At 50.5% G+C, this 12083-nt stretch overlaps 1 protein-coding gene and 1 pseudogene across 1 annotated transcript; one reads left to right on the forward strand and one right to left on the reverse strand.

The window, feature by feature from the left end:
* Positions 1-728: 728 nt before the first annotated feature.
* On the forward strand, positions 729-3737 carry TMEM177 (transmembrane protein 177). Its single transcript, XM_070423486.1, has 2 exons — positions 729-754; positions 2507-3737. The coding sequence occupies exon 2, from the start codon at positions 2529-2531 to the stop codon at positions 3462-3464; it is 936 nt and encodes a 311-aa protein (XP_070279587.1). The 5' UTR covers positions 729-754; positions 2507-2528; the 3' UTR covers positions 3465-3737.
* Positions 3738-9181: 5444 nt separating this feature from the next.
* On the reverse strand, positions 9182-10283 carry LOC139015746 (dual specificity protein phosphatase 5 pseudogene; annotated as a pseudogene).
* Positions 10284-12083: the final 1800 nt, after the last annotated feature.

Here is a 12083-nt window from a genome sequence, read left to right on the forward strand (position 1 = left end):
GTTATAGCATCATTTGCATACAAACAACTGAGCAGCCAAAGTTGGAGTCTCAGAACCAGAACAGATCTTAATATTAAGAGCTAACAGTTACATGCACGGGTTGTGCTGAGCACTATCCACACATGAACTCGTTGAATCCCCACAATTACACTAGGTCCTAGTGACTAGTAGGTACTCTCATCCCCAATCAATTGGCTATACAGTATTCCAATAAATCTTTATTTACAAAAGCAGGTGGCAAGCGGGGCTTGGTGCACAGGCAAGCCCATCCCTGACCTACTCATAGAGCTGCTGGAAGGCGAGGTGACAGATGAGACGCTGCTCTACGGACTGTACAATGTGAATCACCTGAAGGGAACTGGGGTGCGGGGCAGAGGGCGTGGTTATTAAGGCCCAGAGCACCCCGCCGGCGATGCATTGCGCTTCCTCCCAGAAAAGCTCACAGCCCGGCAGTCGGGCGGGCAGGGACTCCCACGGAGGCTGGGCTATGACCCGCCTCCTAACCCCGGGGAGCCGCGTATCCTCCAGAGTTAAACCGAGCGGCCAATCCGCCGCCAGGACGCTGCAGGTCGCAGACCACCCGTAAGGCGCTCAGTTGGGGGAGGAGCCTCCCGCGCAGGCCCGGCGTGCTTTGCGACCGGCCCCGCCCCCTATCCCCGCCCCCTATCCCCGCCCCCTATCCCCGCCCCCTATCCCCGCCCCCATCCGCGCACACGTTGCGGCGTCCTAGGCTGCATCCGTGGAGGCGGCGGAGGTGAGCGTGCGGGCCTGGGTGGTCGGTGCGGGCACCCAGGGGCCGATCCCCCCCAGGTTCCTTGCGGGTAGCGAGTGGGAGCCCCACGCGGAGCCTGGGGGCCCGGCTGGGAGCCGCAGGAAGTCCTCTCACAGCTTCAGAGCGATGCGTGCCGACAGGGCGGCCTGGGCGCAGGTGCCGGGCATCGGAACCTGACCAGGACCCTTCTTTTCCTAGCTGTTTCCTCATCGGAAAAAAGGGCCGTGTGTTACCCTAGGAATTTGTTACTAAAATAAGTGCCCCGCGTTCTTATTTGCAGCAACTTACTCTCTAATTAAACACTTCTCTCTCACACACACACACACACAAACGTTTTATAGACAGGAGGACAGGAAGCTTCAACAAAAGTTAAATTAATTGTGAACTTCCCTGAAATATTCACATTTGAAGTAATGGGTTGCCCGGGATGTTTTTCAAAATAAACCAGATAGAGAGGGGATATGGGTGGGAGTAGAGATGAAACATGTGATTAAAGTTGATGTAATATTTTTTTCTACTTTTGTATGTTTGCAATTTGGCATTAAAATTTTGGTTCAATCCTTACACAAGGATATGCTGTTTTTAAATTGATTTTAGAGAGAGAGGGACATCGATGTGAGAGAGAAACATCAATCAGTTGCCTCCGTCCCTGCCCTGATCTGGGTATGTGCCCTGACCAGGCATCAAACTGGCAACCTTTAGGTGTAGGGATGACTCTGTAAGTAACCACGCCTCCCAGCCAAGGCTAAGATTTTTTCTAAAACGAAGTTTGCTGTGAACACTTGACCACCTGTGCGCAGATACTGTGCCTGAATCACTATTCTGCCAGGGCTGTCATGACAAGAACTGGATGGCAGAGATTTATTTCTCTAATGATTCTAGAGGCTGGAAGTCCAAGGTCGAGGTGTCAGCAGAGCTGGTTGCGTCTGAGGCTTCTCTCCTTAGCTTGTGGGTGATGGCTTTCTGGCTTGTCACCTCTCAGGATCTTCCCTCTGTGTCTGTGTCCTAATCTCCTGTTCTCATGAGGACGTCAACTTGGATTAGGGCCCACCCTAATGACCTCATTTTAACTTAACTACCTCTTTAAAGGCCCCATCTCTATAAATACAGTCACATACTGAGGAACTGGGGTTAAGGCTTAAGTATATGCATTTGGGTGGACACAATTCAGCCCATAACAGCCACTTTACTAGTTTGGAATTTTGACCAATTTACTTAGCCTGTCTATGCCTCAGTTTTCACTGCTTTAAATAGGGGCAGATGTAGTCATTAGGTCATGGAGTTGTAAGCATTTCATTGTGAGATAATACATGCAAAGCTGTCAGAATTATCTAACATACAGTAGTACTCAGTAAGTTGAACATAGGCTTCACCTGTAAATTCGTGGTTGTAGCGCTTCACTCTGGGGTAAATAATGGAGTGAGGCAGTTGGGCACTTACTAGTAATGCTGTGGGAACAAAAGTAATAATCGCAGAAATGATCACGGCTGTCCACTACTGTGCCAGACACTAATTGCTTTATGTGTGTTCATTCATTTACTCATCACAGCCACCCCAATGGTGGGTCATTTTCACATGCCTGTTTGGCCAATGGAGAGGCTGGTGAACTGAGGTTGGAACTCGGGCTCTCCCCACTGTGTTGTATTGCCCTGGTTAGAAAGGATGTGGCCCTGGGCGGATTTTCAGTCTACAGGCAGACCAGCCGTTGGCTGACTTCTCTTTTTCTCCGCCCAGGTGTATAGCAGTGGCAGCATCCATGGCAGGTCCCCTGTGGCGGGCCGCGGCATTTGTGCAGAGACATAGGACAGGCCTGTTGGTGGGTTCCTGTGCGGGCCTGTTTGGGGCCCAGATCTTGTACCACCTCTTCCCAGATCCTGTGGTTCGATGGCTATACCAGTACTGGCCTCAGGGCCAGCCAGCCCTGCTCTCCCCAAAGCTTCAGAGACTCTTCCAAGAGGTGCTACAGGACGTTGGCGTCCCGTCAGGCCATTGCTACAAGGCCTTCACCACTTTCACCTTCCAGCCGGTGAGTGCTGGCTTCCCAAGACTTCCTGCTGGGGCCGTGGTGGGCATCCCCGCCAGCTTCCTGGGTGACACATTGACCAACACTGACCGCCCTGTGATTGTACATGGGCAAAGAGTGGACTGGAAAAGCCCAGAAGGTACCCGGCTGAGAGATGCCCTGACCCTGTCCCATGATGCCCAGAAGTTTGCCTTGGCCAGGGAGGTGGTGTACCTGGAGAGCGGTACAGCTGCCCTGCAGGCCCTGCCGGCCCCAGCTTGCCTGGCAGGAACTTGGACACTGAGCATGAGTGCCAAGCATGCCCTGGGGCTCTATGGAGGCCCCATGAACTTAAGAGTTGCCTTCAACCTGGTGGCAGCAGTGGTAGGTTTTGTGGTTTACGCCTTCTCCACAGACTCTCTCACTCATGCCCTGGAAGCCTGGCTGGACCGCCGCACAGCTTCCATGTCTGCAGCCTACGCCCAGGGTGGAGCGGAGTTCTATGAGAAGGTTCTGTCTGGCAACCTGGTCCTGCGCAGTCTCTTGGGTCCACCCGGAAAGAAGCTGTATACGCCCAGTGGGAACATCATTCCCAGACATTGGTTCCGCATCAAACATTTACCCTACACGACCCGCCGGGATTCCATGCTGCAGATGTGGAGGGCGACACGCAACCCAGGCCACTCCTGAAGGGTTCATCTCACGGACAGTTCCAGCTCGTGCAGGCACAACCCTGCCATTGACCCTGGGGGCTCTCTGCACCCACAGCCCAATGTTACTGGAGTTAAACAGCCTGGATTCTACCTCAACCCACCTCTTCTGATCTAAGCGACCTTGGGCACATCCCTTTATGAATCTGAGTCTTGGTTTACTCCACTGTAAATTGGGGATGATGTACACTTCTGGCAGGATTGTGGGTCCTCTGGCCAAAGGAGTGTGGCATAAATAAACGGGATGTCCCTCCTTCTAGGTCTTTGAAACCAGTAGGCTGTGGGGATGAGGTCATACATCTCACCACCAGAGGTGCTTGCAGGATGTGAACACTCCTACAGCGAAGAACCACCCCGTGGTTTGCCTGTTGGTCAGATCCCAGTTTCCTTCTGTAGTAGAGATAAAAGCTTTGAGGGGCGCCCAGCCAGTGTGGCTCAGTGGTTGAGCATCAACCCAGGAACCAAGAGGTCACCAGTTCGATTTCCAATGAGGGTACATGCCCGGGTTGCAGGCTCAATCCCCAGTAGGGGGTGTGCAGGAGGCAGCCAATCAATGATGTTTCTCAATATTTCTATCTCCCCTCTCCCTCCCTCGGTCTCAGAAATCAATCAATAAAAACATTTTTTTAAAAAGCCTTGAGAGGTCAAGATGAGAAGCTACTGTGCCTGTGAGGCTGGGAAATATGAGCTTGCAGTAGGGCTTTAAGGGTGGTGTGTCCAAGTGCAGCTGGCATGCTCAGAAAGTGCTGGGAAGCCAACAAGGTGTGGTGGGCCCCAGGAGAGCCCCTGGGCCTGAAGGGGAGACGTGTGGCTGGAACCTGGTAGGACCTATGGTGAGGGAAACCTGGCTGGAGCTCTGGCCAAAGGAAGAGGAAGGAAAAGCCATTGCTAAACTGTTGTAATATCGAGCATGGTCAGGGCTTGGAGAGGAGAGGAAGTGAAGTGGGGCATAGGGGAGATGGAGATGGGATGAACTTGGCTGACAGGAGACCGTGATGAGAGCAGAAGGGTGGAGGTGGACTGTCGACCCGGCCTGGTGTCCCATCTTGAGCCTGCTGTTTTCCTTGAGCCCTCTGGTAGCTAGAGCCAGAGCCCACCTTTGATCAAATGGGGATGGTGAGGAGAGTTGTGATCAGCAAGCCAGGCTTCCTGTGTTGTTTTTGTTGGTGATTATGTTTCCCTGGAAGAGTTGAAGAATTCGGGGAAGGGTACATAACATTATGGGAGGCCACTCAGTGGCACATAGTTCCTGCAGCGGACTGTGAATGGAGAGTGAGCATGATGAGGAAACAGGCCTACCTGCTGGGTCCTTCGCTGTGGGCTGGCACTCAGTGCTCTGGCTCCATTCTGCCAGCCTCTGGTTCCCCATATCAGGCCTAGTCAGACTGTTGTTGGAGGCAGAGCACCCCATCTCTCAGGTCCCTGGGACAGTGTTGGGCACAGGCTTGATGTATGCATAGAAGAATGGATGAGTTAGTGAATGGGTGAACAAGCCCTCAGAAATACCACCTTCAGTGCCCCTCAGCATGTCATCCAGCTGCTGCTGCTGCTGTTGCTGCCACATGGGACCACCTAGTCTTGGCTGTAGAAGTGTTTGGGGTCTGGATTCAATGTGCTTCACTTTCTCACCACCCCTGCAAGAGCCAAGTTGGTGGCATCAAGCCTGCCTTCCCAAATGGTAAGATAAGGGAGCCCCATTATGCGTGGGGGGGGGGTTCCCCTAAAACTGCTGCTCACTTGGCTCCCTCTACTCCATGTCAAATTTTGACTCTGCTCATAGGCTGTTCCCACTCACTGCATATGCTCTACATGGGCCCAGCTCCGAACCTTGGCTCAGAGCCTCCCATCTGTGAGCTGCCCCTCCTCATCACCGCCTTCCACACATTCCCCGAGCCTGGCCCAAGCCTAAGCAATATGAATATCTGAAACCCTCTCTCTGCAGGCCCGCCCCTGGCATCTCCTTGTTTTTTGGCTAAAGTTGCATTTCTTAGCCCGGGCCTGCTGGCCTGCCCAACTGTCCTGCATCCCACTTCCCCCAGCTCTGTGGTTGCTTAAGTGCCTCCCCTCCATCCCCACACAGGCCTTTACCATGGCTCTATCCTTCACCTGAAGCGCTTTCTCCTGCAGGATTACTCAGGGACCCGACTCCAGTAACCATCCCCATTCATGCCCTGTTGCACACCCTGTACCTCTGCCTAGCCCTTACTGCTAACTGTAATTAAGTAAGTTGCCCTGGGGTTAGTGGCTTAGCATCTCCTGCTGAAATGTACTATCTGCAAGGGCAGGTTGTATCTTGCTTATAGCTCTGGACTGAGGTTCTCCATAACATTTTTAATACATGATTGAGGCTCTGAGACGACAACAGACAGTCCTGGCTCCTCGGAGTCTCAGCAGTTACAGTAAGGCTGGCTAGATGTGCGGATGGTACGTGACCCCAGTCCTGTCTTCCCAACTTGGGACGGGGCCTGGTCCTTATCTCCCATCGTTGCTGATTTCAGTGGGGAAACCAGGACACTTCTGGGTCACTTCCTGCAGGGCTCAGGTGACTACTGAAGCAAGGATGCCAAGAGGCTTTAGGGGAAGGTGACCTCCAAATTACTGTGATATATTGGGCCCCTCCACACAGTTTGGGGGTTGATCACAAAAAGGTTAAAACACATGCTCTAGGGCTTCGCAGATGGGCCAGGGGACAGGAAGTTACCCAGTGAACACAGCCCTGCATCTTCTCAGTCATCAGCACTCTGCCCTGGATCCCTAGGGGACATAGTTCTATTGAGTCCTGCCCCCAACATGTTCATAGTTTTCAGAGCTACATCAAAACACAAATACACCCTCCACCACACACATACACATCCGAACATAGCCAGAATACAGGGAGGGGAGTCCCAGGTGCTGGCGTTGGCTCTGCCCATCCCTGATCCTACTCTGCTGCCTCCATCCCCACCAGCCAGTACCCACAGTGCAGGGCCCCATGCAGCCGTGCCTGGAGCTGAGCACACACACATGGAAGCCGTCCCCCACATCATCACAGGCTGCGTCCCAAATGGATGTGTAGGTCCTCACATCCCTCTAGTAATGTTTATGGTGCCTTTATTGTACTCCAGACACTGTGCTGGGTTCTTAGAGGCATTTAAAAGAACTTATCCCCAAATTAGGACATGTAGTTGGTATTATTTCAATTATACAGGCAAGCAAACAGCACAGAAAGGTGAAGAAATATACCCAAATCATAAAGCTTTGTAAGTGGCAGAACCAAAATTTGAAGCTAGCAGTCTGGCTCCAGATCCCATTCTTGAGACCCAATGTTTATACTGTCCTGTTTATTTATCCTGAGGGTTTCATGGTGCAAACTTATACTCTGGACTCTATAGCCTTTCTCCCCATGCTGGTTAGAGGTGACTCTAGCCTCAGCTCTTATCAGAAAAAAAAAGTCACTGAAAAGAACCTTCTGGAACTTCCAGGAGACCCTTTCAGCTAACGAAAGAGGAAGGGCCACCAGATATATTTAGTGCCGAGGTGGGAATGGGGTGGAAGGGCAGTATTACAGAGCCCTAGGAGGCTCCAGCTGAGGACAAGGCACCTTAGGAGGCAGAGGGAGAGCACAGACTGGGCAGCCAGTTACGGGTTCAAATCCTGGTCCTGCCATTTGAGCAGGATGGCCTTGAACAAGTGATCTTGTTCATATCTCTGATCTTGAGTTTCCTATCTATAAAATTGGGATATTAATATGTATCTTCATTGTTTTGACAAAAAAAATGAAATAGTTTTAAACTTTAAAAGAAGATTGGTTTCCTAAATTTTAGTATTTTTAAGTGGTACAAGTACCAAGAAGTTCAGGTCTTTGAGTTGCTGCCCAAATACCAGCAATTCTTTGAGACTTGAACCCTCAGGGAACTCACTGCTGCCTAATACAAGTCTGTGCTTATAGCTTTTCAAGTCCCAATTAGGGCAGTTCTTCAGGTTACTACCAGTTGACACCTTTTGGGAAATTACCTGGCAGCAGCTGAGAGCAAAGGACCCAGGTGGCCCTAGGGTGCCAGGACCTTTGAGGTGCCAGGACTGAGCAGTCTTGAGAGGACAAAGGAAGTCTGGAAGACTGGAGAAGACGGCATTAAGATGAGAGATCGTCCTTTACACCTACTATATTGGTAATTTTTAAATATTAGAACAGTGGTCAGCAAACTCATTAGTCAACAGAGCCAAATATCAACAGTACAATGATTGAAATTTCTTTTGAGAGCCAAATTTTTTAAACTTAAACTATATAGGTAAGTACATTGTTATTAACCTACCTATATAGTTTACTGTTGATATTTGGCGCCTCCCCCACGCTGGTATCCTGTGGCGTCGCCCAACCAACCGACACCCCCCACTTCTTCTAACGCCACTTCTTCAAAATAGACTCGCCCAGGCTGAAAACCGACTTCTGCGCATGGGCCACGAAGTTTCAATTGCACTGTACATGCGCGCCCACACATGGTATTTTGTGGAAGAGCCACACTCAGTGGGCCAAAGAGCCGCATGTGGCTCGCAAGCCGCGGTTTGCCGACCATTGTACTAGAACATCGTGTGTTAGTAAGGTTTTGGTGAAATTGACACAAGCATATACTCTTGTTGACTTTTATTTTTAATCCTCACCTGAGGATATTTTTCTTTTTACTATTTTTATTTAATACTGTAAAAAATGACAACCAATAACATACTGCTTGTCTTCACATTCGTATGGATTTTAGGAAATTATTGCCTTTTCCCCTGGAGAAATAACCTAGACAAAATATAAAGTTGTACCACACTGTGAAATCTACAAATTCTAGACATCAACATCTTGAAGACAATCTCCAGGGGAAGGGGGGGGGGGGGGGGGGGAGTGTTAACAAGAGATGAGACAAGCACATATAAGGACGGCAAGCTGGGGAAAGAACATGTCAATGACTCTGACCCAAACGGTAGATACCCTTTTCTTCTGGCACCCACATCACCACCTCAAATGGGTGATTTTTGGTCTATGGTCTAAGGAACTCTCTTCAAAATGACACAAGAGTTGCTTTGAGTAGAGGTGTAACAAGAAAGGTTCAAGTATGAGTAAGAGTTACGCCAAAGTCCAAAGTCAGGGAGGAACCCACAGTGAAAAGGCAACTCGGAAGTGTTAACATCTTGTTACTTCAACAAACTGCGTCTATGGGACCTAAAGAGGGTATCTAAAAAGGATATGAGGGTTCAAATCAGCATATATATGGGGTCCCTACAAATCCTATAGGGATACTTGCCTGACTAGATGATCGGCTTATTCCCTGAAGCAACAGAGACAGACATGGAGACTGCCACTTCTTAACTGCCTTTTCTCTGGGTCTAGCAACTGCTTTCTCCCATGTTGCTGCAGGTGTCTATTGCCTTACGCTTGACATGAAAAGGCGAACTTTGAGGTGCCAGGACTGAGCAATCTTGAGAGGGTAGAGGGGTCTGGAAGTACAGTAGTCAGCACAAGCTGTGCTCTCATAATGGCTTCGCCTTCCTTTGGTCCCAAGAACCTATCCCCGAGGTCAGTCTGAAGTTCGTTTGCAAGCCTGGGGACCCTTCGCTATCCCACAGGGGCAGCAGGACAGAGGGGTTCTTCAGTATTGTCCAGGTATGAAATGTCCACCAGTTTAAAGAACAAAATCAGTTGTTCTTGGGGCTGGATGGGTTCCCCATCCAGTTTTAGCAGGATGTGGCTGTGGCCATGGGACTCCTGTTGAGCTCTGAGACCATGGAGTGGGTGGGTACTGGCGCCAGCACCGAGGTAGGGAATGTGTAGTAGGAACCCGGCACATCAGGGCCCAGTGTCTGCAAATGGGCTCTGAAGGAAGAGCTGGCTGCCTCCCTTTGGCAGGAGGGAACCTGGGGTGTGGGCTGGAAGGCAGGATCTCAGATTCATACTCAGGAGCTGGCCCATGAAGCCAGAGTTGGGCGAGACCACACCCCTCTTCTGCTTGATGTAATGGAAGGCGTCCTTCAGGCGCAACCGCCTGGTCTTCAGAAGGTAAGCCTTGCAGATGGTGAGTGACCCGGAGATCCCAGCGGCCCAGGACCTTGCCTCCCTTTTCCCTGGCACAGTCAATGAAGTCTATTGCTTCTTGAGAGTGGGTGCTCATGTCAGCCGTGTGGCTGTCTTCCACGGGGGTCCATTTGTAGTGTAGGTGGCTCGTGCAGGCCTCGGAGGTCCGCCGCAAGACATTCAGCAGGGCCTGATGTGCAGCTTGGCGAGGAGCTCGCACTTGGATGCATGGTAGGCACCACCAAGGTGGAGGAATGGAAGGATTTCAACTGGGCCGACCTGGTCATAAGCAGGCCTGTAGCTGATGCTGAGCACGGGTTCCCCACACTGGCTGATGGGGACTCTCTGGGTCTCAATCTTCTCTTGTGAGATGGTTTCTACCTCCACGCAACAATCAGGATATTCCCAGTGGAAAGTCTCAGATCCCCCTTTGAGGAAGTAGACCCACGGGCTGGCAGGCAGGCAGCGAGCAGCGAGGTGAGCACAACACGCGCTTGGTACTCTCCTCACGCAGCTTCTGCCAGTGGCGGCTGCCCTGGTCCAGCACACCAGGGCCGCCACGCGCCCCCCCCACCCCGCCCCCACCCCGCCCCCACCCCCACCTCCCGCCCGCAGCAACTGTCCGCTCCGCCCACCGGAGCACCACAGAGTTGATGTTGACGCTGAAGGCCAGGTAGGGCCACAGTCCAGCACCAGGCAGCACACCGCCGCCTCCTTGCTGAGCATCTTGCGCAGCTGGCGCCCATCGAGCAACGTGACCTTCATGTCGCACCCCAGCAGCCCCGCGCCTCTCGGGTGCCCACAGCCAGGATGCCCACGGGCGAAATATAGGAGCGTGGGCCGGGGGACTGCGGCCAGCCTACCGAACCTGGAACCTGGAGCCTAAGCCGGAGCAGTCGCTCAACTCTTCTTTCCGCCCTGCATGTTCGGCACCCGGCCCGACCACTCGCTGCCCCAGAAACCAGGAGGATATTTTTCCATTGATTTTAGAGAGAGTGGAAGAGAGAGGGAAAGACAGAAATATCGATGTGAGAGAAACACATTGATTGGTTGCCTCCTGCATGCACCCTGACCTGGGACGAGCCGGGGAGGAGCCTGCAACCTACGTACTTACTCTTGACTGGAATCGAACCTGGGACCCTTGGGTCAGCAGGCAACACTCTATCCACTGAGCCAAACCGGCTAGGGCTTGACCTTTTTTTTTTTAAACTAAATTTATTGGGGCAGCATTGGGTAAAATTATATAGGTTTCAGGTATACAATTGTATAATACATAATCTGTATATTAAATTGTGTGTTTACCACCCCAAGTTAAGTAGCCTTCCATCACCATTTATCCCTTTACCTTCTACTTCATCCCCCCACCTTCCCTCTGGTAATCACCATACTGTTGTTTGTGTGCACGAGTCTTCTTTTTCTCCTCTTTGCTTAATCCCTTCATCCTTCTCACCTAGCTCCCCACCCCTGCCCCACTGACAGCTGTCAGTCTGTTTTCTGAATCTATGAGTCTGTCTCCACTTTGTTTATTTTGTTCATTAGATTCCACATATAAGTTAAATCATGTGGTACTTGTCTTTCTATGACTGGCTTATTTCACATAGCATAATATTCTCCAGGTCCATCCAAACGGTAAGATTTTCTTCTTTTTCATTGCTGAGTAGTATTCCATTGTGTATATGTACCACTGCTTTTAAAATGTGTGTGTGTGTGTGTGTGTGTGTGTGTTGATTTGAGAGAGAGAGAGAAAAGGTGAGGGGGAGAGAGACACATCAATGTGAGAGAGAAACATCGATAGGCTTCCTCCTGCACGCCCCCTAATGGGGATTGAGCCTGCAACCCAGGCACGTGCCCTGACCAGGAATCGAACTGGTGACCTTCTGGTACATGGAACAATGCTCAGCCTAATGAGCCACACAGCTTTTTTATCCACTCATCTATTGAGGGGCACTTGGGCTGCTTCCAAATCTTAGCTATTTTAAATAATGCTACAATGAACATACGGTGGTATATATTCTTTAGAATTAGTATTTCAGGATTCTTTGAATAAATTCACAGAAGTGGAATTGTGGGGTCATAAGGAAGTTTCATTTTTAATTTTTTGAGGTTATTCCATACTGCTTTCCACAGTGGCTACACCAATCTGCATTCCCACCAACAGTACACAAAGGTTCCCTTTTCTCCACAACCTCACCAACAATTGTTGTTTGTTGATTTATTGATGGCAGCCATTCTGACAGGTGTGAGGTGATATCTCATTGTGGTTTTAATTTGCATTTCTCTGATGATTATTGACGTTGGGCATTTTTTCATATGTCTATTGACCATCTGTATATCCCCTTTGGAGAAGTGTCTATTTAGGTCCTTTGCCCGTTTCTTAATTGGATTTTTTTGTGTGTGTTGAGTTTTATAAGTTCCTTATAAATTTTGGATATTAAACCCTTATCAGATATATCAATGAATATGTTCTCCCATTCAGTGGGTTGGCTTTTCATTTGTTGACTAGAGGCCCAGTGCACAAAAATTTGTGCACTCGGGGGGGTCCCTCAGCTGGGCCTGTGCCCTCTT

This window comes from Myotis yumanensis, unplaced genomic scaffold (assembly GCF_028538775.1).
Source record: "Myotis yumanensis isolate MYYU_CA2020_CCGP unplaced genomic scaffold, mMyoYum1.0.hap1 SCAF_8, whole genome shotgun sequence".
Classification (NCBI taxonomy): Eukaryota; Metazoa; Chordata; class Mammalia; order Chiroptera; family Vespertilionidae; genus Myotis; species Myotis yumanensis.